Source organism: Xiphophorus couchianus, chromosome 6 (genome assembly GCF_001444195.1).
Source record: "Xiphophorus couchianus chromosome 6, X_couchianus-1.0, whole genome shotgun sequence".
Lineage (NCBI taxonomy): Eukaryota > Metazoa > Chordata > Actinopteri > Cyprinodontiformes > Poeciliidae > Xiphophorus > Xiphophorus couchianus.
Window position 1 is genome coordinate 10,770,119 of NC_040233.1, and position 21,235 is coordinate 10,791,353.

General features: G+C 42.3%; 2 protein-coding genes across 2 annotated transcripts; both read left to right on the forward strand.

Annotated features, from left to right (window-relative positions):
- Window positions 1–1,110: 1,110 nt before the first annotated feature.
- nmnat3 (nicotinamide nucleotide adenylyltransferase 3) lies at window positions 1,111–13,380 on the forward strand. Its single transcript, XM_028021798.1, has 5 exons — window positions 1,111–1,190; window positions 2,787–2,933; window positions 4,966–5,149; window positions 11,881–11,960; window positions 12,671–13,380. The coding sequence occupies exons 2-5, from the start codon at window positions 2,822–2,824 to the stop codon at window positions 13,084–13,086; spliced, it is 792 nt and encodes a 263-aa protein (XP_027877599.1). The 5' UTR covers window positions 1,111–1,190; window positions 2,787–2,821; the 3' UTR covers window positions 13,087–13,380.
- A 2,955-nt stretch (window positions 13,381–16,335) lies between these two features.
- LOC114147205 (retinol-binding protein 1) lies at window positions 16,336–19,617 on the forward strand. Its single transcript, XM_028021799.1, has 4 exons — window positions 16,336–16,516; window positions 16,644–16,822; window positions 17,648–17,749; window positions 19,040–19,617. The coding sequence occupies exons 1-4, from the start codon at window positions 16,444–16,446 to the stop codon at window positions 19,088–19,090; spliced, it is 405 nt and encodes a 134-aa protein (XP_027877600.1). The 5' UTR covers window positions 16,336–16,443; the 3' UTR covers window positions 19,091–19,617.
- Window positions 19,618–21,235: the final 1,618 nt, after the last annotated feature.

The window sequence follows — 21,235 nt, forward strand, 5'->3', positions numbered from 1 at the left end:
ATTTATATTTGTCTCTATTTACTGATATAATAGAATATAAGTAATGATCAAATAGAAATCCACAGATGAACACATCTAAACAAATAAGTAAGAACTAGTACTGCTAGTGCGATTACTACTACAACTAATGGTACCACCGCCATCATCATCGCCATCAAAATTTCTTCGTTAAAGTTCCAACCAGGTCCCTGTGGTTTAATCTCTGCCAAGTACTAATAACAAAAAAATATATATATGCAAACAATTCCTGCACCATAAAGTCTTTTGTATTTCTTTGGCACTGACTCTGCATTAGATGTTTGTCCAGTTTCTCTTGGAAACCTTTCCTATGCTTCCCAAATCTCCACTTGCAATTGGCATAGCTCAAGTTTTTGTATCCCACATACACTTGACTTCTGTCTCAACATCTTTGTTCTTTGTCATCTTCATCATATTTTGTTGTTCTTTTCATGGAGCTCAATGTCTGATCCGTTTGCAGAGATGGTACGATCTGTAGGGATGGCCATGTCCCACATGAGGACATAAACCCCATCGTCAACCAGTTTCTCAGTCCTCTCTTGTACCATTTCTCCGTTGCACCTATATTCATTCTGTGGCACAAACTCTTTCGGTGCCAATATTTTATTTGATTAATGGTCTCGTAATGTGTCCTATAAGCACAAGAATACTGGCATTTGTAGAAAAGAACATTAGCTGAATATACTCAAATACATCTGTTTGATGATGATGATGATGTTGTTGTTGTTGTTGTTGATGATGATGATGATGATGATGATGATGATGATGATGATGATGATGATGATGATGATGATGGTGATGATGATGATAAAAGTAATTAATTACACCTAAAGATTGTTCTTCTGAAAAAGCTCAAGCTTAAAATATCACACACATTAATTCTACATTGTTGCAACAATTATGTTAAAACAACAGGGAACAGTTTTATTCATGGGGTAAAAAATGTTAAGGAAACTAATTGCAACACAATTACAGTTTTTTTAAAATGAGTACCTAGTTTATTGTAGCGCCATACTTCAGAACTATGGACAGTTCCTTCACTGCTGTTTAACGTTTTCCCACAAGGGGTCGCACTTTTGCCTGTTTTAAAGTGCGGAACCTTTAATCGTTTACTTCACAGAGCAGGCGGAGTGGAATAATAGTTACACGCCGACCAAATGTGAAAATTGAAGGTAACAAACCGATGAAGGCTTTTGCTATGAAATGATGTGTGTGTTGTAACATGGAGTTATTTAGTATTTTATTATCACAGTATTTAAATGGCTCATATGTCACATAGGGCACTGCTCTGATTGATCAGCTAAGCCGATCATTGCTTCCTGGCGTCTCAATGTCAAATCGGTGTTTATTGTGTTCATGTCAAATTGTTGTTGTTTTATAACTTTAACACCATAAACTCGATACATTAGAGTATCACCGAAAAGCGCTTTATTTCAGTATTACAATTCAAAAAGTTTAATCCATACATTATATGGACTCATTGCGCATAGATTGATATGTTTTTGTCTAGTGTTTATTCCTCGTACTTTTGATTATTGTGACTTACAGCTAATGAAAGCCCTACATTCGTTTGATCTAAAATTAATAATTTTACATGGACAAAATTTGATCTTTTCTTGGTCTACAACTGTCTGATTTCATGTGTTAAGCCAGGTGAATAAAAATTACAGGTCTTCTTTTTGAATGAAACTACAATTAGCCTTTCATTTGAGTGCAGAAGCAAATTTCTTGAGGTCAGCTGGGATTTGAAGGGCCATACATTCTGCTGGTGTTGGTCCACAGTGCTTATGAAGTCCAAACTGAGCATAGACAGCAGCCAGAACATTTGAATGTATTTGTTTTTACTTTGTTTCGAGAGCTAATATTTTGTACATTTGATGGAGGAAACTCCAAAAATAAAATCATCTTTTTAATGTTGAATTCAGTTTAAGCAGCTATGTGGTGATTGTGCACATCATAAAAGAGTCTGCATCTGATGCAACTATATTAACTAACCCTGCACTACATGGAAAAGTCATTTTCCCCTAAACCTGATAAGTGGCACAGTCACGTTCAGCAACAACTGCCACTGAAGTGTTTGTGAAACTGACAAGTCATTTACATAAATGTGAACAAAATTTTGATTGATACCTCATTGTTGGTTTAATTCATCTGATTTCTGGAACACTAAAAAACTTTTTTTAAGGCATTCAGAATTAGAGATAAACTTGCTGGTGTGCTTCAGATCAGTGTCATACTTCACAGCCCAAGGAGTATTTTTATGTTTTATGATTCAAATCAACATTTGAAAGCTGCTTTTGTATTTATTTTTATTTGAATTTAAAATGGATTGCATGATCTGAAACACTTATGTGTCACAAAAAAAGCAAAAACTCAGGGGTACCACTGTACCACTAAATGTTGCATCCAATCATAACTTTCTAAATCTGCTTAGTTTTGCTAAAAGTTCTTTTCAGCACATAAACAACTTTCAGCCATTTCTCATGGAGGTACTATTCTATTTGCTTCAAACTCCTGCTTTAAAATGAGCGGAGAACTCGATGATCATAGTTACAGCCATAGTAACACTGTTTAAACGTGTAAACTGTATAGAAAATGAATGAGATTGCCATTACGTTCATCTTAATGTGATTAAGTACGACTTATTCACTCAGAACAACTTGTAAATAAAGAATACCTTTTAGATAGAAGATAATGTATTCTTTCTCTCAATTTTTTCAGTTTCATTGAAAAGTTTGAAATAAGACTTTCCTCTGCTTTCCTCTCAGGTTACCAATAGTGTGACCTGAGCGAGTCAACCAGGATGGCCTCCTGCCGCGTTCCACTGGTTTTGTTAGCCTGCGGCTCTTTTAATCCAATCACCAATCAGCACATGCGGCTATTTGAGCTGGCCAGAGACCACATGCACAGCACAGGTCAGGTCCGAACATAACAGACGCAGCGTCTGCTACTTGTATTTTTGTTTGGCATTAAAACTATCCCCTTAGCGTCAAAGCAGCTAGATCACTGGACTGACGTCCATCAAGTGAATGTAATGTGATTTGGTTGCCTGCAGATCAGCAGTACTGATCAGACATACTTATTGTTCTCACCAGTAGTTATTTAAAGCTTTGGTTATAAAATTCATCCATCCATCCATTATCCAACACGTTTATCCCTTGTGGAGTTGTGAGGGGTGCTGGTACCTATCTCTGGTGGTCAGCAGGCGAGAGGTGGTGTACACTCTTAACAGGTCGCCAATCCATCGTAGAGCAATCCAGACACAGTCATGTTTTTGGACTGTAGGAGGAAACCGGAGTACCCGGAGAGAACCCACACATGCATAGGGAAAACATGCAAACTCAATCCAGAAAGACCCCTGGCCGGGAATCGAACCCAGGACCTTGCTGCACGGCAACAGTGCTACCAACTGTGCCGCTGAGCAGTCCCGGGTTGTAAAATTATTGTTTTAAATTAACCTCTTCTCAACTACGTAACCCAAAGAGTCGAAGCAAGAATGGTTTCTAACAGAATTGGGGACCTAAAAATGTATAAGATGAAGAAATTGATAAATAAGAAATAAACTTAGTGATCAGTTATTTAATTAGGATTATGTTCTGCACCTCAACTAGCCGGTCCAAACTTTCTGCAGTGCCGCACACAGGCCTATAGGAAGCAGTGCAGAGTCTACATAAAAGCACCTGTTCAGAGACTGCACGGTCTCTGCACACAGTGCTCAAAAAGCCGAAAACATTTTTACATTTTTGTCATTTTATGGAGATTTTATGTCATGAACTCCAACACAGAGTGGTGCGTAATATTGAACTGGAAGGAAAATGATATATGCTTTACAAAAGTTATTGAGAAGCAAAAAAACCACAAAAAAAACCCGTCCACCTGTGTGTGATATAATCTCAGTAAATAAATCTGTTTTAGGAAGTTCTGAACAAACACTTAAGTTTACTTCAATTACATCTGTGTTGCCTTTGTTGTGTATAAAAAGGGTTTTGTTAATAAAGACTGCTATAACCTGTGTGTCGATACATATCTGCATACAGACAGCATGTCATGCATACCTGATGAGCTGGAACCTGCTTTTGTTAACAATATTACAGAAGGATCATTAGATCTTTGTGGTTAACATAAATGCCGCCTAGCAAATGTTGCTCCAATTTTTAATATGGAAGCAGGATTTAGCTACATTTTCATAATACCAGGATCATGCCAAACATAAATACTTTTATATATATATAACACATCACAGCAGAAGTGTTAGTGAGAACAAGTAAGCTAGCAAGAAGAAAAACAACTAATGTTAACATTTATAAATCTTTCCCATGCATGTACTGAAACTCTCCTTAAACATGGCAGCTTTAATAGCAGTAAAATACAGCTGGGTTTGTCTCAAGGTCCTAATAGCATCATTATGTTATATCGTTATATCGTCCCTGTGTTGGATCCTTTGTGAATGTATGCGTAGTGCACATTATAGTTTCCATGAACACACATCCTGGAGGACCCAGGACATACAGGAGGAAGTACGTTTCTATATAAGGGAATACCTTATATATACTGTATGTTGGATAGTTGGATGGATGATTAATGCTCTCGCATGCTTTTCTTTGACCATTTTTATCTGATTTGCCTTAAAGTGCACACACATATGCTGTTTTCCTTTTTGTTTGTGCCACAGTTGCATTGCAGTCCTGATTTTTTTGTAAAACCAAAGTAATGTTGCAAGGTCTAAGCTATGAAGTTTGTTACAGTGTAGATCGATTAAGTCATGGGCAAGCACTCGTATCACTGAGTTATAATAAAAGCAAGTCATATTTAAATGTCAGATCTAATGAAACATTCAGGATACAACCTCATAATCTCTATGAGGACACTTTATCTTCTGAAGAAAGTTCTTTTTCTTTATTGACTGTCATGACCTGGAAAAACGGCTTTAATAATCTCTCTCCTCAGGCCGGTACGAGGTGGTGGGGGGCATTGTGTCTCCAGTGAGTGACGGATATGGAAAGCAAGGTCTGGTCCCTGCGAAGCATCGAATTTCTATGGCTAAACTGGCCCTTCAGAGCTCTAACTGGGTCACAGTTGATGAATGGGAGAGCCAGCAGCCAGACTGGACGGAGACAGTGGTCACTATGAGGTATAAAACACATTTAGTACTGTACGGTTTAAAAACGGCCACATTTGGAAAAGCAGACTGAGAAGTGAAAAAATGCAGTTTCTTTGGTTTTAACCTGCTCTGGAGCGTGCAGGCATGCATATCTGGACGGTAGTCAAATAGATGGATTACTTGAGTAAAATCTAAAGAAGCAACTGAAGTACTGCAGTGAAGAGGAGTGTAAAACAACAGAGTTATACAAATAATAATTAAGGGAGACGAGTGAGCTGTCTTTGGTAGAAATCAAAGTGGAGTATGCATCAACCAAAACAGTTAACAGCAACATGTATCTAGCAGAAAGAGAGGAGCTTAAGTACTGCTGGGGATAATGAGGTGAGTGGATAGAAGTAAGTAAATGAGGACTAGGGAGCGAATGTTGCTGGGGACATGGAGAGGGCAGCTGAGGATAAGGGAAAGTGATGTGAGAAAACCTAGCTCACATCAAGCAGATCAACAATTCAATTCACTCCAATTCAGTTCTAATTATAATAGAATTTAAGACAAAAGTTAATAAAACATTATTTGTCTACACTCCAGCAGGAAACACCGACTGGGGACTGAGAGACCAGAAATGCTTTCGCGTTTGTGGCAGCAGTAGCCTCATTAGTGGCTTCAAACTGAAGCGAAACTGAAAAATGCAGAGTATGCTTTTAGATTTTTGTCATGTTACAACCACAAACGTCAATATGTTTAACTGGTATTTCGTGTGAATATGTAAAGTTGAATTGTAGAACTGGAGGGAAAGCTGTTAAAAGGATTAAATTGATTTATTGTAAGCAACATATTTTGAATCGCATTTTAATTCAGAAGCAGCTATTATAGTTTTACAACAATTCTAATGGGCTTTACGAGGAAGATGATGTCAGCCCTTCACCATGTCAGCAGTTTTCTACTACTGTCACTCTTCCTAAGATGGAGGTTTATTGTCTGAATGGCCGCTAGGCTGAACTTGATTTCCTATGGAGTGAAAACAAGGTCCCAGGCTGTTAGATTCATTGAATGAACAGTGGCAAAAGCTACTGTGAAGCCATAGAGGCAGAAAGATGGAGACTGCACTCTCAAGACTGCTAAACTGGTTGCCTTTGTTTGCTAAAGCAATTTGTTTTCCCTGGGTGAGGTTCTTCATTGCTGTAAGGACATAAGATATCTTTTGTTTATATTATTATAATTCTTTGCATACTCGTCCCCAAAATTTAAGACTGTAAAACTTTTCTTGGTGGATCTGGGTAAATCGAGATCCTTTATTATTAGATTTTCAGGCCTGATTGAAAAGGAAATATTCAGGGAAAATGTTTAACCAATGTATATTTTGTTTTTGTTATATGGAATGTTGCTGTGTTGTTTTTATTGCTCATTTTTGGTGTTTGTTGGTGATATGTTCATAGCTTATATGACATTTTAGTGACCTGAGGTTGTGTTTTGGTTTTTTTACATGTGCAAGAGAATTCAACCCTTGATCAAAGTACTCAGCACTGAAAGCTCAGAATGCAAAGATTACACACAAAAAATGTGTTTGATATCTTACAGATATCTTCTTTTCCACTTTTTTGCAAATTCTTCAGATCACACAACAGATTTTAATATCCCAGAAAGATAATCTAAGCGATTAGTAACAGCAGTTTTCGAATGATGACTTCGTTTAAGACGGGAATCCATACTAACCTTTCCATATGTGGAAAAATGTAATTGTTCGTACTTGTCATAAATTAATTGTCCATCCATCCATCCATCCATCTTCTTCCGCTTATCCGAGGTCGGGTCGCGGGGGTAGCAGCTTCAGAAGGGAGGCCCAGACTTCCCTCTCCCCAGCCACTTCTTCCAGCTCCTCCGGGGGAATCCCGAGGCGTTCCCAGGCCAGCCGAGAGACATAGTCCCTCCAGCGTGTCCTGGGTCTTCCCCGGGGCCTCCTCCCGGTGGGACGTGCCCGGAACACCTCACCAGGGAGGCGTCCAGGAGGCATCCTGGCCAGATGCCCAAGCCACCTCAACTGGCTCCTCTCGATGTGAAGGAGCAGCGGCTCTACTCTGAGTCCCTCCCGGATGACTGAGCTTCTCACCCTATCTCTAAGGGAGAGCCCAGCCACCCTACGGAGAAAACCCATTTCGGCCGCTTGTATCCGCGATCTCGTTCTTTCGGTCATGACCCAAAGCTCATGACCATAGATGAGGGTGGGAACGTAGATCGACCGGTAAATCGAGAGCTTCGCTTTTTGGCTCAGCTCTCTCTTCACCACGACGGACCGGTACAGCGCCCGCTTGACAGCAGACGCTGCGCCAATCCGCCTGTCGATCTCCCGCTCCCTTCTTCCCCCATTCGTGAACAAGATCCCGAGATACTTAAACTCCTCCACTTGGGGCAGGACACCCCCCCGACCCGGAGAAGGCACTCTACCCTTTTCCGGCTCAAGACCATGGCCTCGGATTTGGAGGCACTGATCCCCATCCCGGCCGCTTCACACTCGGCTGCGAACCGATCCAGCGAGAGCTGCAGATCACGATCTGATGAAGCCAAAAGGACCACATCGTCTGCGAAAAGCAGAGATGAGATCCTGAGGCCACCAAATCGGATCCCCTCAACACCTTGGCTGCGCCTAGAAATTCTGTCCATGAAAGTGATGAACAGAATCGGTGACAAAGGGCAGCCCTGGCGGAGTCCAACTCTCACCGGAAACGAGCCCGACTTACTGCCGGCAATGCGGACCAGACTCTGACACCGGTCATACAGGGACCTGACAGCCCGTATCAAAGGGCCCGGTACCCCATACTCCCGGAGAACCCCCCACAGGGCTCCCCGAGGGACACGGTCGAACGCCTTCTCCAAGTCCACAAAACACATGTAGACTGGTTGGGCGAACTCCCATGCACCCTCCAGGACCCTGCTGAGGGTGTAGAGCTGGTCCAGTGTTCCACGACCAGGACGAAAACCACACTGCTCTTCCTGAATCCGAGGTTCGACTATCCGACGGACCCTCCTCTCCAGGACCCCTGAATAGACCTTGCCAGGGAGGCTTAAGAGTGTGACCCCTCTATAATTGGAGCACACCCTCCGGTCCCCCTTTTTGAACAGGGGGACCACCACCCCAGTCTGCCAATCCAGGGGAACTGCCCCCGATGTCCATGCGATATTGCAGAGTCGCGTCAACCAACACAACCCTACAACATCCAGAGCCTTAAGGAACTCCGGGCGGATCTCATCCACCCCCGGGGCCTTGCCACCGAGGAGCTTTTTAACCACCTCGGCGACCTCGCCCCCAGAGATTGGAGAGCCCAACCCACAGTCCCCAGGCTCCGCTTCCTCAGTGGAAGGCATGTTGGTGGGATTGAGGAGGTCTTCGAAGTACTCTGCCCACCGGCCCACAACATCCCGAGTAGAGGTCAGCAGCACACCATCCCCACTATAAACAGTGTTGGTGCTGCACCACTTCCCCCCCCTGAGACGCCGGATGGTGGACCAGAATCGCCTCGAAGCCGTGCGGAAGTCTTTCTCCATGGCCTCTCCAAACTCCTCCCACGCCCGAGTTTTTGCCTCAGCAACCGCCCGAGCCGCATGCCGCTTCGCCCGCCGGTACCCATCAGCTGCTTCCGGAGTCCCACAGGCCAACAAGGCCCGATAGGACTCCTTCTTCAGCCTGACGGCATCCCTCACCGAAGGTGTCCACCAACGGGTTCGAGGGTTGCCGCCGCGACAGGCACCGACAACCTTGCGGCCACAGCTCCGATCGGCTGCCTCGACAATGGAGGCACGGAACACGGTCCACTCAGACTCCATGTCCCCCACCTCCCCCGGGACGTGTTCGAAGTTTTGCCGGAGATGGGAGTTAAAGCTCCGTCTCACAGGGGATTCCGCCAGACGTTCCCAGCAGACCCTCACAACACGTTTGGGCCTGCCAGGTCTGACCGGCTTTCGCCCCCACCACCGGAGCCAACTCACCACCAGGTAGTGGTCAGTGGACAGCTCCGCACCTCTCTTCACCCAAGTGTCCAAGACATACGGCCGCAGATCCGATGAAACGATGACAAAGTCGATCATCGAACTGCGGCCTAGGGTGTCCTGGTGCCAAGTGCACATATGGACACCCTTATGCTTGAACATGGTGTTCGTTATGGACAATCCATGGCGAGCACAGAAGTCCAGCAACAGAACACCGCTCGAGTTCAGGTCGGGCGGGCCGTTCCTCCCAACCACGCCCCTCCAGGTCTCACTGTCGTTGCCCACGTGAGCGTTGAAGTCCCCCAGCAGAACAAGGGAGTCCCCAGGAGGAGCACTCTCCAGTACCCCCTCTAAGGACTCCAAAAAGGGTGGGTAATCTGAACTGTCGTTCGGCCCGTAAGCACAAACGACAGTCAGAACCCGTCCCCCCACCCGTAGGCGGAGGGATCCTACCCTCTCGTTCACCGGGGTAAACCCCAACGTACAGGCGCCGAGATGGGGAGCAACAAGTATGCCCACTCCTGCCCGACGTCTCTCTCCCTGGGCAACTCCAGAGTGGAAGTATGTCCAGCCCCTCTCAAGGAGACTGGTTCCAGAACCAGAGCCATGCGTCGAGGTGAGACCGACTATTTCTAGCCGGAACCTCTCGACCTCACGCACTAGCTCCGGCTCCTTCCCCACCAGAGAGGTGACATTCCACGTCCCAAGAGCCAGTTTCTGCAACCGAGGATTGGACCGCCAGGGTCCCCTCCCTTGGCCGCCACCCATCACACAGTGCACCCGACCCCTTTGGCCCCTCCCACGGGTGGTGGGCCCATGGGAGGGGGGGCCCATGTTTCCTCTTCGGGCTGAGCCCGGCCGGGCTCCATGGGTAAAAGCCCGGCCACCAGACGCTCGCCATCGTGCCCCCCCTCCAGGCCTGGCTCCAGAGTGGGGCCCCGGTGACCCGCGTCCGGGCGAGGGAACACCAAGTCCAAGGTTTTCCTTCATCATTGGGGTCTTCGGGCTGCACTTTGTCTGGTCCCTCACCTAGGACCTGTCTGCCTTGGGTGACCCTACCAGGGGCATGAAGCCCCAGACAGCATAGCTCCTAGGATCATTGGGGCACTCAAACCCCTCCACCACGATAAGGTGGCAGCCCATGGAGGAGATAAAGTCCAAAAACATGACTGTCAGGTCAATTGGTTTCTCTAAATTCTCCCTAGGTGTGAGTGTGTGTGTGCATGGTTGTTTGTCCTGTATGTCTCTGTGTTGCCCTGCGACAGACTGGCGACCTGTCCAGGGTGACCCCGCCTCTCGCCCGGAACGTAGCTGGAGATGGGCACCAGCAACCCTCCCGACCCCATTAGGGACAAGGGTGAACAGAAAATGGATGGATAAATTAATTGTGATTTACCATATTTTTTAGCTGGCTAAGTTCAATTTTACTTGCCACACACAGGCTGGATTTCCGTCAGATCTGCAGTAACAATAAATATGTTAAACAGAACCTGTATTACAACTTGAAGTAGGCTAAAAGACAGATTATACACAAGCTATTGACAAGTGTGAATAAAAATCATTTCTATGGCTTTGGGACTCCAGTAATCTACAGGGAGATCCATCATTCGCAAATGGAGAAAACATGGAACAGTGGAGAACCTTCCAGGAGGTCAAAATGAATCCAGAATAACATTTTAGGACTCACTTACCTCATTTAATAGCTTCAGGATTTAACAATAACAGACTGGGCAAAAACAGGAACCAGAAATCTATATGGTGAAAAATTGCTGCTGACCAAAGAAAAAACATAAAACACTGTCACTTTTGTCAAAAATATTTAAAATATAAAAAAAAATTTCATTCTCAGCCAGAAAATCCTAAAGGAGAATGTCCAACAGTCAGTTTGAGGCCTTATGCTCAAGCCCACTTCGCTTGCGCATCAGGACAATGATGCAAAGCTCACCAGCAAGTCAACCTCTGGATGGGTTTAAAAGAAAAAAAAATGTTCTGGAATGTCCTAGTCAAAGTCTGTAGATGAATTTGATTCAGATGCTGCAGAATAAATTTACACACGATGGTCATCCTTGAAAACCCTTTATATGACACTGAAATAAAACAATTCTACCAAAAAACTTACGCTCCTTCACAATGATGTGAAAGCAAACACATAATGGCAGGTGATGATGCCAGGTGACGCCAGCAGTTATTAGGTTTAGGGAGCCAATGCATTTTAAAATAGGATCAAGTTGGTTTGTACAGATTGTTTTGTAAACCTTATGTTGTATTTGCTCAGGTTATGTTTGTCTGGTATCAACATTGTCAAAAGAGAAAATAAGGGGACAAACTTTGTGACTCTGGGCTACGGCTAAAAGCATCTGCTTGAATTCTTTGTATTTGCCATCAACCATCTAACTATTTGCATCATCATTTTTGTTCCCGTTCCCCACTTCTCACAAATCGCCTCATGACTGGACCCCACACTCTGCTACACGCCACTGGTCTATAAGCTGAGTTTGTGCAACATGTGTGCTTATTATCAGAAATGAAGTGGACCGTTGTCGTGGGGCCATAAGGAGGCCGCGTCACACACTATGTTATTCCCCCACATGCAGACTGGACTCACAGTCAAACATTCAGGAACAACTTTAAGGAGCTTTATTTGAAAACATCTGAATTTGTCATTCATCTATTCTGGTTTGTGAGCTGGTCAGTGATATTCCATTAATGTTTGGTTTGAGTAAGCTCCAGCATTTATATGTATATGCACAAACATAGATTTCTTTTGTGTCTTTGTTCACCAGGTATCATTATGGGCGGATTCTGAAGGAATATGAGCAAAGCGCAGAAAGGCACAGCAGTGGGAACTTTGCTTCTCCATCAAGTAAGACTCCTGAGTCATTGGGAAAATGAAAATGACTGAAATAGGTATTTTCTAAAAAAAAAAAAAACAAATGCCTTTTTTTTAAATGTAGCTTTGAATGTAAATAATATAATTGTTTCCTGTTTAAAAGTTGACTTTGGTCCAACCTAAAAATTTTTTAAATCTTTTATGAACTGTCATCAATTTTTTTTTTTTACACGTTATTGCCCTTGGACAAGTTTTTCTTCCTATGATTGCTGATCATCTCCATTTCAAGGTCTTTGAGTAATAACACTTGGGTCGTGGCTATTGAGCTTAGCTTTTTAAAAATCTGGTCAATCACCGTTCATGCAAGACTTGAAAAGAGGGACCAATATTTTGTGACATACGCGCTGGGATGGTTTGTGTAGATTTATTCCTAAAATAAGTAAAATGGTACTTAGAAAATTGACTTTAATATATTCTCAGATAATCTTTGCAATGGAATATCCCGCTAACTACAAGTTTGTCATAAAAATTATACAAATGATTCCTGGACTAATATAAAAGGGCTTAAAGAAGTCTGAGAGGAGGTAATGTTCTGCTGTTAACTACCGTAATGAACCTCATTATAAGATGACTGCTGTAACAGATGTTTGTGTTAGATTCAACACCAAACTGCAGTTTCACAACACTGACAACAAGATTTTTGTCTCAAACTGTCGTGCGATATTGTTTCCCTCTCCTCTCAGGTCCGTTCCCCCAGCTGAAGCTGCTGTGTGGAGCTGATTTCCTTTCCAGCTTCAAGATCCCGGGCCTGTGGCTGGACGACCACGTGGAGGAGTTGGTCGAACGCTTCGGCCTCGTTTGCGTCAGCAGAGGGAGTCTGCAGCCCGAGCGGGCGGTACACGAGTCGGACGCGCTCTTCCGCCACAGGCGGAACGTTTTCCTGGTGAGGGAGTGGGTGAGGAACGAGACGAGCGCCACAGAGATCCGTCGGGCACTGAGACGGGATCTGAGCGTGAAATACCTGATCCCAGACTCTGTGATGGAGTACATTCGCCAGCACAAGCTCTACACAGAGGACAGCGAGAGGAGAAACGAGGGCACGGCGCTCAGGCCGCTTATCAAACAGGCACATCAGCCGATAAAGAGTCTGGACGACTGATAAAGCAAATTAAGCTCCCATCCATCAGCCCTTCGTGGAGGACTCGTTGACTTTAATGTGAGGCAGGTTTGCACAACGTGAAACGGTCTGCAAAAGAGCACATTTAGACTGGATCGATTCTGCAGAAGCATCGCTCCAGTGTCTTTTAATGCGTGCAAACAAATAATATGTTATAAAAACAGAGACTTACATTTATGGTCACTTTATTTTTATAAGGTTTTGCTGTCTTTCCCATCTTATTTCTTCCTCATATTATGCCGTAAAATGGAATAAAATCTTTGTATTTGAAGCATTTTTTATGTTTCTGTTACGTATTTCTTGCCACTCTCAACATCACACCCCACTTACAAAGAAACTAAGGAAATAGTTTAATTAACTACTTTACAAAGAACATCTTCCAGTAGTATCAGTACAGGGTACACCCAGGACAGATCGACTGGCACACAAGACAAATTACAACACACACACACCCATTCACGCAATACAGGCAAACCCCATATCGAAACACCCTGTCGGGATTCAAACACAGGATATTCTTGCTGCAAGGTAACAACGCTAACCACGGTTCAACAGAGCAACCCACATATTTTATAGCCTTAAGAAGAACACTCATCAGTGAGTAATTATATAGGTGGAAATAATCACGGTCACTGTAGCTCAAACAAAACAACGCCACAATGAATATGTGCTACGTTAAAAGTTAGAGCAATCTATTATCACTGTAATAACAAAGAAAAATCTTCAAGCTTTACTTGTAAAAACACATCTTCAGTACATTTAAGGATTGTTGCTCATTGGTGGTTGAAATAATCCCCCTTAGTTTCACTGCAGAGGGATTTTGCACTAATAACTTTCATGTTCTAGCCTCATCGGCTTGTTAAGCAGAATATAAACCGGTCAACTAGAGCGTGTTTTACAGGACATTGCACTATGAAAAGCCATCTTGGACAAACTACATTCTCATATCAAGCATCTCACAGATGGAGCTTTATATAAAATGAAATATGTTTATTGAAATTCTTAGTTTATGATCAGAAGTGTAAAAAATACACCTTATTACATGCGGCGGGCATATTGGATTTTACTGTCCCGGTTGATAAGGAGCCTCTGACTTTCTTGTTTTGGAATTTCAGCTTCCTGGCTTTTTTTTCAACTAGTAATTTTTGACAATTTAATCAAAAACTAAATGGAAAAAGTCAAACTTTTGTTGTATTATGGCTAAAATATCCAGTAGCTTCCAGTGGTGCCTGGAAACCTTACAATGTATTGAGATGGTGCTTGTTGTATAAAGATCCACAGCCACTGGTCCAGCGGTTCCTCCGTATTAACTCACCCTTCCCATGAATGAATATACATAACAGATTTAACATTTAAGAATGAGCTTTTTTTCTTTCTCATGCTTATGAACGTTCATCCGTCGGTGTTGCCAGTAGTCCTAAAATGCTGGAGGGACGTTAAAAGTATGCGTTCTGTTACAGGTTAGCAGTAGGCCACCACAGCATTGCTCGCAGAGATCATCAACTATCTCTTCCCCCCCCCCCCCCCCCCCTTTGTCCTTCGAATTCCAGTGTGGGCGTCTGTTCTCTGCGGCTCCTTCCAAACAGCAATTCATTCTGGATCCATTCGGTCTCCCCATTATCCTCCCCACGCTGTGTCTGGGAGGCCGATATTATTTTCACAGAAGGATTTAAAGTAATCCTGACAGTTGCTCGGCTACAGGAGGTGTTTTCTCACCAAGGCCCATGGCTGCAATTGTTGCCACACTGCTGATGCTGGACGGCATCCTCAGAAAGGATGAGGATGGTGTGCTAGTCGGCGTGTGTGTGTGTGCGCGCGTGTGTGTGGACATGTTTGCTCCCTCCGTGCAACTCGGCGGGCTCAAAAGGGAGATTAGCAAATTAATTGAGTTATTTAGGGAAGACAAAAGAAGTGGCAGGCCTTTTGTGCTCCATGTAATGGTTTAATTTAGATCGTTTAAAGCTCAGGTGATTTAGCTGTGCTGTCAATGTTCCTTTCTCCATCCTGTCATTTGCATAGTCCCATGCAAAGGTATTCATCCCTTGAATTGCTTCCTCATTTTGTATTGTTGCGATTTCTTAAAAGGATTTTAGGAGTCTACCAACACAAATGAGCACCCACCAGTAAGCATGCCCTGCAAAAGATTTATGGACGATTGTAGAAGAGTGGAGAAAGGAAAGTGATTGCTGAGAGAAAATTACAAGTTCTGTATACAGTTTGCCAAATTAGAGGGAACAGTAAACATGTACAGTTGCTTATCTTCAGGCACAGGGAAGCTGGTTAGAGATTGCTGAGATGATGGATGGAGGTAAACACAGGATAATTGTGGAAGAAAACTTGTTGGAGGCTAAAAAAAATTAAAAAAAAGACTTGATACTGTGAGTGGAGGTTCACCCATAACTATAGAAGCACCACCAGAAATGGTTTGGATCATAATATATGAATTTATGAGATTGGTCTAACAGGACTCCAGACCTGAATCCACAAGACTTCAAAATTCACACTCACAGATGAATTGCATCATATTGGACTCAGCTTGAGTATTTTTTCTTTGTAGAATTAATAAAGATATATTTTTTATGGATGTATAAGTCTGGTACAGACACACCCTAAAATAGATGTCGCTTTATTTATAGCACATTGTGATTCTACGGTTTTAAAGTTTTGACTCAGGGAGGCTGAATGCAAACACACTGCACACTTTTCAGATGTTTATTTGTGAAGAAAATGTAAAACACTTGAATTAATTTCTTGCCTCATTTAAGCTCACAACAATCTATCGAATTGTGTGGTTGTAATGTGAGCATGAAGTGAGCGTACTGTTGTAAAGGACTGTAGCACACCTCTGGGTGTTTGATATTCTATTTTTTAATTGCCCTGCAGTCAGATTTAAGGCTAATTTTGCCGATAAAGCAGGCCTCCACAAAATCAGTTTACAGACAAAATATGCTCCAAAAATGGAACAGCGTGTAAAATCAGTGTGTTTTTATTCTAATCCCACATAGACAAGCAAGCCTGGATCATCATAAAGCACAGAAGTCTTTGTGTATTTTTTTATATATATACTATTTTCTATCTGCAAGCGTCAAGTTCCCTACTGTATGCTGAGGGGATTGAGACATTATACGGATTATCGGCTGTGGGAGGTGAAGAGGGCGGTGCGAACGATAATTTCAATTAAAAAAAATTAGAGCCGGCAGGTAATCGGATTAGAGGGAGTTTTGGTTCAAATTGGGACTTTTAGCAGCGTTTCCTTCACTCTCCTCTCCAGCGGCCGAGCACAGCGCGGCGGATCTGCCCCGGCCAGCCTTTCTGAAGAGCCGCAGAGACGCAGTCGAAATGCCCGTCGACATGAATGGATACTGGAAAATGATTTCCAATGACAACTTCGAGGAGTACATGAAGGCTCTCGGTGAGTTCACATCAGGCCAGCATATATTCATAAAAAAAAAAACCCTCAACTTTCTGTAACAGATCAGAAGCTATAGTTTCTCCCTCCTCCCACTTACTAATTAGCATTGCAATGCATATTGTTGCAGATGTAAATATTGCCATCAGAAAAATTGCCCTTTTACTGAAACCCGACAAGGACATCGTTCAAAACGGGGACCACATGATGATCAAGACCCTCAGTACCTTCAAGAACTACAACATGGACTTCCACGTGGGCAAGGAGTTTGAGGAGGATCTTTCCGGAGTCGATGACAGAAAATGCATGGTGAGAGGATTTGTGTGGAGCACCACCAGTGGCGCATCACAACCTGCTGGTGGTTGCATTAGGTACTAAAAAAGAAAAAAAAAATGTGTGGATGCCTGTGGCGCGGATAGACTCGGGTGCAGCAATCTGTGATCTGTGGGATGATTTAGCAGGAGCCCACCCCACCACCCCTCTGCAGACTGCAGTTTAATGAGCAGATGGTGTGGTGAGAGCTGGTCGGTTTTTTTTTTACACAACTTTTCCTCCCACTCCAAAACTTCCTCCGTAGACTTTTTTTTTTTTTTTAAGCAGTCTCCTCCGTGACTGGATGTAATGAAGACCGACGGCCTGGCAATGCAGGGGAAAAGCGCTGGAACGGGCAGCGTCAAAGTCAGGACTTATTTAACTAGACTGTGTTTCTGAATGCTGAATAGGATCAAAGATTAGCCTGCGATCCCATTGAAAGAGGGGTTTGTATACTGATGGGCTGATTACAGATAAACTCTCTGTTCAAGAGAGATTCACGTGTGTGGGAATAATTGGAAAACGGGGAACAAGGGAGACTGGTGTTTAATTTATGGACGTCCGATGGAAGGGGGGGTCGTTTAGATACTCTATTTGTAATCAGCTGTTAAAGTACATTCTTTAGCTTTTTTTTAATTTAAAGCTTAATTCACCATTTATTTTACCTGCTTCCATAACTTCCACAATTTCAGCTATTTTTCCCCCGCCTATTCTGGTTATTTTATCGTTCTACTTGTATGTATCTTTTTGAAATGCATCTGTAAGTAACGCTTATTTTTATTTTTATTGACCTTTTCCCTCCTTCTCTGTGGCTCCTGACAGACCACCGTCACCTGGGAGGGAGACAAACTGGTGTGTGTTCAGAAGGGAGAGGTAGAAGGAAGAGGATGGACCCAGTGGGTGCAGGGAAATGAGCTTCATCTGGTGAGAAAACAGCGGCTCCTGGCATGAATATTAATCGAAGCAATTTAGACACTTTAATCCAGATCAAGAATGGCTCTCAGCACAGTATGTGAAACGCATATATCTCTTCATGTGTGGCTCCAGTTTGAATCAGCCAACCAGCTCTACGCCTCCTGAATATATTTCCCTTAAACTGACTTGCAACAAGATCAATACAATTATGCACGCGTAGCAAATTCTTAATATTCTGATGTATTTGCAGTTTTTAAAAATCATTCAAAAGCCTAATCGCAAGTAATGGCAAGCGAATTACCGTTTCATTAGCTCGACAATATAAGATTTTATCCAGTGTGATTACTGCTATGAAAACATAGTAAGACTAATTTCCCAAATTATTTGGTTTGTGATGCCAGCAGATGTTTTCAGGCTGCGGCCATGAAATTAGGCATTACAGGATTTCTCCCAATGTTTTGAGGAGCGGCTGATTTCAGGGCAACAGTGACCTCTGGTGACTGAAAATATATTGCATGTTTGAGCAAACGGTAGTAGACGATATTTATTGATTTATTTAAATAATATTTTTAGTCACTAAGTGGAAATAAAAAATTTTCTGTTGGTTTTTCAGAAAAATGGCTGCATTTGTTTGAATGCTCTAACGTGGATCAAATAGTGTTAAAACTGCCAACATTATACATTTTAAAAACCCCTCATTTTATTTATTTATTTGGTTTAAGATTATAGCTAAAACATAATTCTTTTACAAGAAGAAAGGACATTTATTTTTTGATTGAAAATCTAGATTTATTAGAAAGTAAAGGAAATGCACGGCCTAATGGCAAGAAAATATAAAATTTATTTTTACAAATACTTTTTAATAAATATAATAGATGGTTTGTTTTTAAGTTTGATTTGTACAGGATAAACTATGTGTTAGAAAAATTATTATGAGTTAAAAATTATTCTATTTGTCTTGTGTCTTTATGCCACATTAATCGAGGGTTTTGACAAGGTTATATGGAAAAATTATGTGGATTCTGTGGAACTAGCGTAGACCAAATAATACTACAATATCTATTTCAAGTGGGGGTTTTTATGTTTTGGGCTGCCGTTCTAACTTCTACATTTTATCAATAATATCAATATCTTTTGCAGCCACTGCACCAATTCAAAAGCATGGGGCTTAATGTGGGTTAATGATGAACTTATTGTGAAATTCCCATCAAGCCGACATTGTCACTGGGAAACTTCGTCTCTTGTCGGTAAATCTATAAATACTGCTGTTCTTTTTTCTTTTTTCTTTTTCTTCTGCAGGAGCTGAGAGCTGGAGGTGCTGTTTGCAAGCAGGTTTTCAAGAAAACCTAAACTGGCCTTATTCACCAACACAGAGTGATCCAATAGAAACTGGCTCAAAAAGACACACCAGATTCACCATACCCAGCAACATCCAGCATACTTTGACCCTGCTACTACCCACATTGTTTTCACAATTACTTTCTTATTGTATTCAATTTGAATTGTTGCCTTAGTTGTCAAGCCAGGGAGGCACGAAACAATGAAGTAACACTGTATTATTGTCTCAGGGCAGATGCTTTGATGAGCAGGTTTAGATGAGCTGAACATTTGCACACTGCTAGCTGTAGCCGATCTGAAAGTTGAGCCAGGTTGAGAAAAAGTTTAGTGGAAATGAGGAAGATCTTTAACAAACTGTTTTTGCTGTAAACTGATGATATCTGAGTGGACCAAATTGCTCTGGTCTTCCTTATACAATCAAATCAGTCCCCAGAATGAGAATCAGATGAGATGCGGTGCACAGAAGGTATTTCTCTGAAATTATTTGAGTGTACAGCTGATATTAATAGGAGTTAATCAATAAATGAAGCACCTCTCAACAGTGTCACGTGTAAATTTCTGTGTCTGGAACCCTGTGTCATGATCTCCAATCTGCAAATCTTATTAGCCACCATCCTGCAGATTTGACCAATGTCCAGAGCTGGGGGCCACGACACTAAATCAAATTATGCATGTGTCCCCAGGTCATGTTACATATCTATCTAGTGAAATGCTTCAACTCAAAGGTCAAGTAAAAGTCAGAGCTTTTACGCCAAAATGTTTAAATCAGTATTAAAAATATAAAACACTACATGAGAACAAACAATGGATTGCTGCAGATCAGTCTGTTTGTTTCAGAAGGTGTGCTAGCAGTTTTTCTAGAACCAGAAATGTTCTTCTATTCTTAATGACCATTGGGACAAAGAGGTTTGCTCTGTGCCTGCAGTAGCAGAAAGATGCAAAACGTTAGCAAAACTGAAATGAGAAATTTGCCGAGGTGCACAGAACTCGCTACATGAGTCATTCGTCCATTTATTCATTCAAATTTGCCTTTAATGGTTGACACAATTAGAAAAAGAAAATCTATTTTAAAAAATTGGCTTTCTGATTTTTTTCCATGTTCTTTCCTGGTGTCAAAATCCACTATAAACCATAACAAATAAATATACAAAAATTCACTGAGGATAGATTTTGATTTTCAGGCCCAACTTGCCGTCCAACTCTTTTGCAGCCTCTGAAATGTTTTCTTCCAGTTTTCTATATATTCACTGTATAAACATGATAAAACCACCAGAGCAGGAAGAGGGTCCAGATGGCACATAAGAGGTTGAGAGATCTCAGTGAATCTATGTGTTTTCTCAACACTCAGAACTTTGTAGACAAGAAAAAAGTGGGATCACACGTATCATTACCAAGAAGAATGAGCTATTGGAAATAAAAAGGTAATAAAAGTATCAAACCGCATGTTAAAGTAAAGTTTGACTATATTCCATCATTTTCTTGGTCTGAGACTGAAGTAAACAGTTGTCAGAACAGAAGATGTCTCCAGCTACACAGTCAGATTATGTAAATACAGTAAGAGGCAATCACTCTGCCCACACTGGGCTCCAGATGAGTAGGCATTGTAGCTCGCTGTTTGCATTGCCAACACAATTTTCTCCAGTTTGTGCCAGAATCTCTTTGTTCGTTCGTTGCTGCTTTTGCTTCTCGCACTGTTTTTCTGCCTCCCGTGGTTTCATGCGCTTTCTCAAGTTGCCACGATTTGACCTGTAGGATATGTGTATTTATGGTTCCCCAGAGGGCCACTGACTTTTCTTTCTGTTTTTTTAGGCTAATAAAGATGATGATGTGAGGCTGGGGTCAAAACAAAGTATGACGCCATGGGCACCTTTAAATTTAGCCTCCATAAAATGTCCTTTCTAAACGTTGCATACTCAGTTTTATAGCACAAGTCCCCTTATGCTGCTACTTTTTATTCCCTTTTAACATCACTTATTTCATCTCTAAAGTGTGCAAAGTTTCCCAATTTTAATCCAACGTCAGAGATTTTGCAGCAGCTCAGTTGGACAAGAAAGCTGAACAAGTGGTCCACCTTTAAGCTTTTCTCTAATCAGATTGTCCAGCAAACAATGAATTTCCTGTGTTCTAAACTGTATCATGCAGGATTATTTTGCCGTA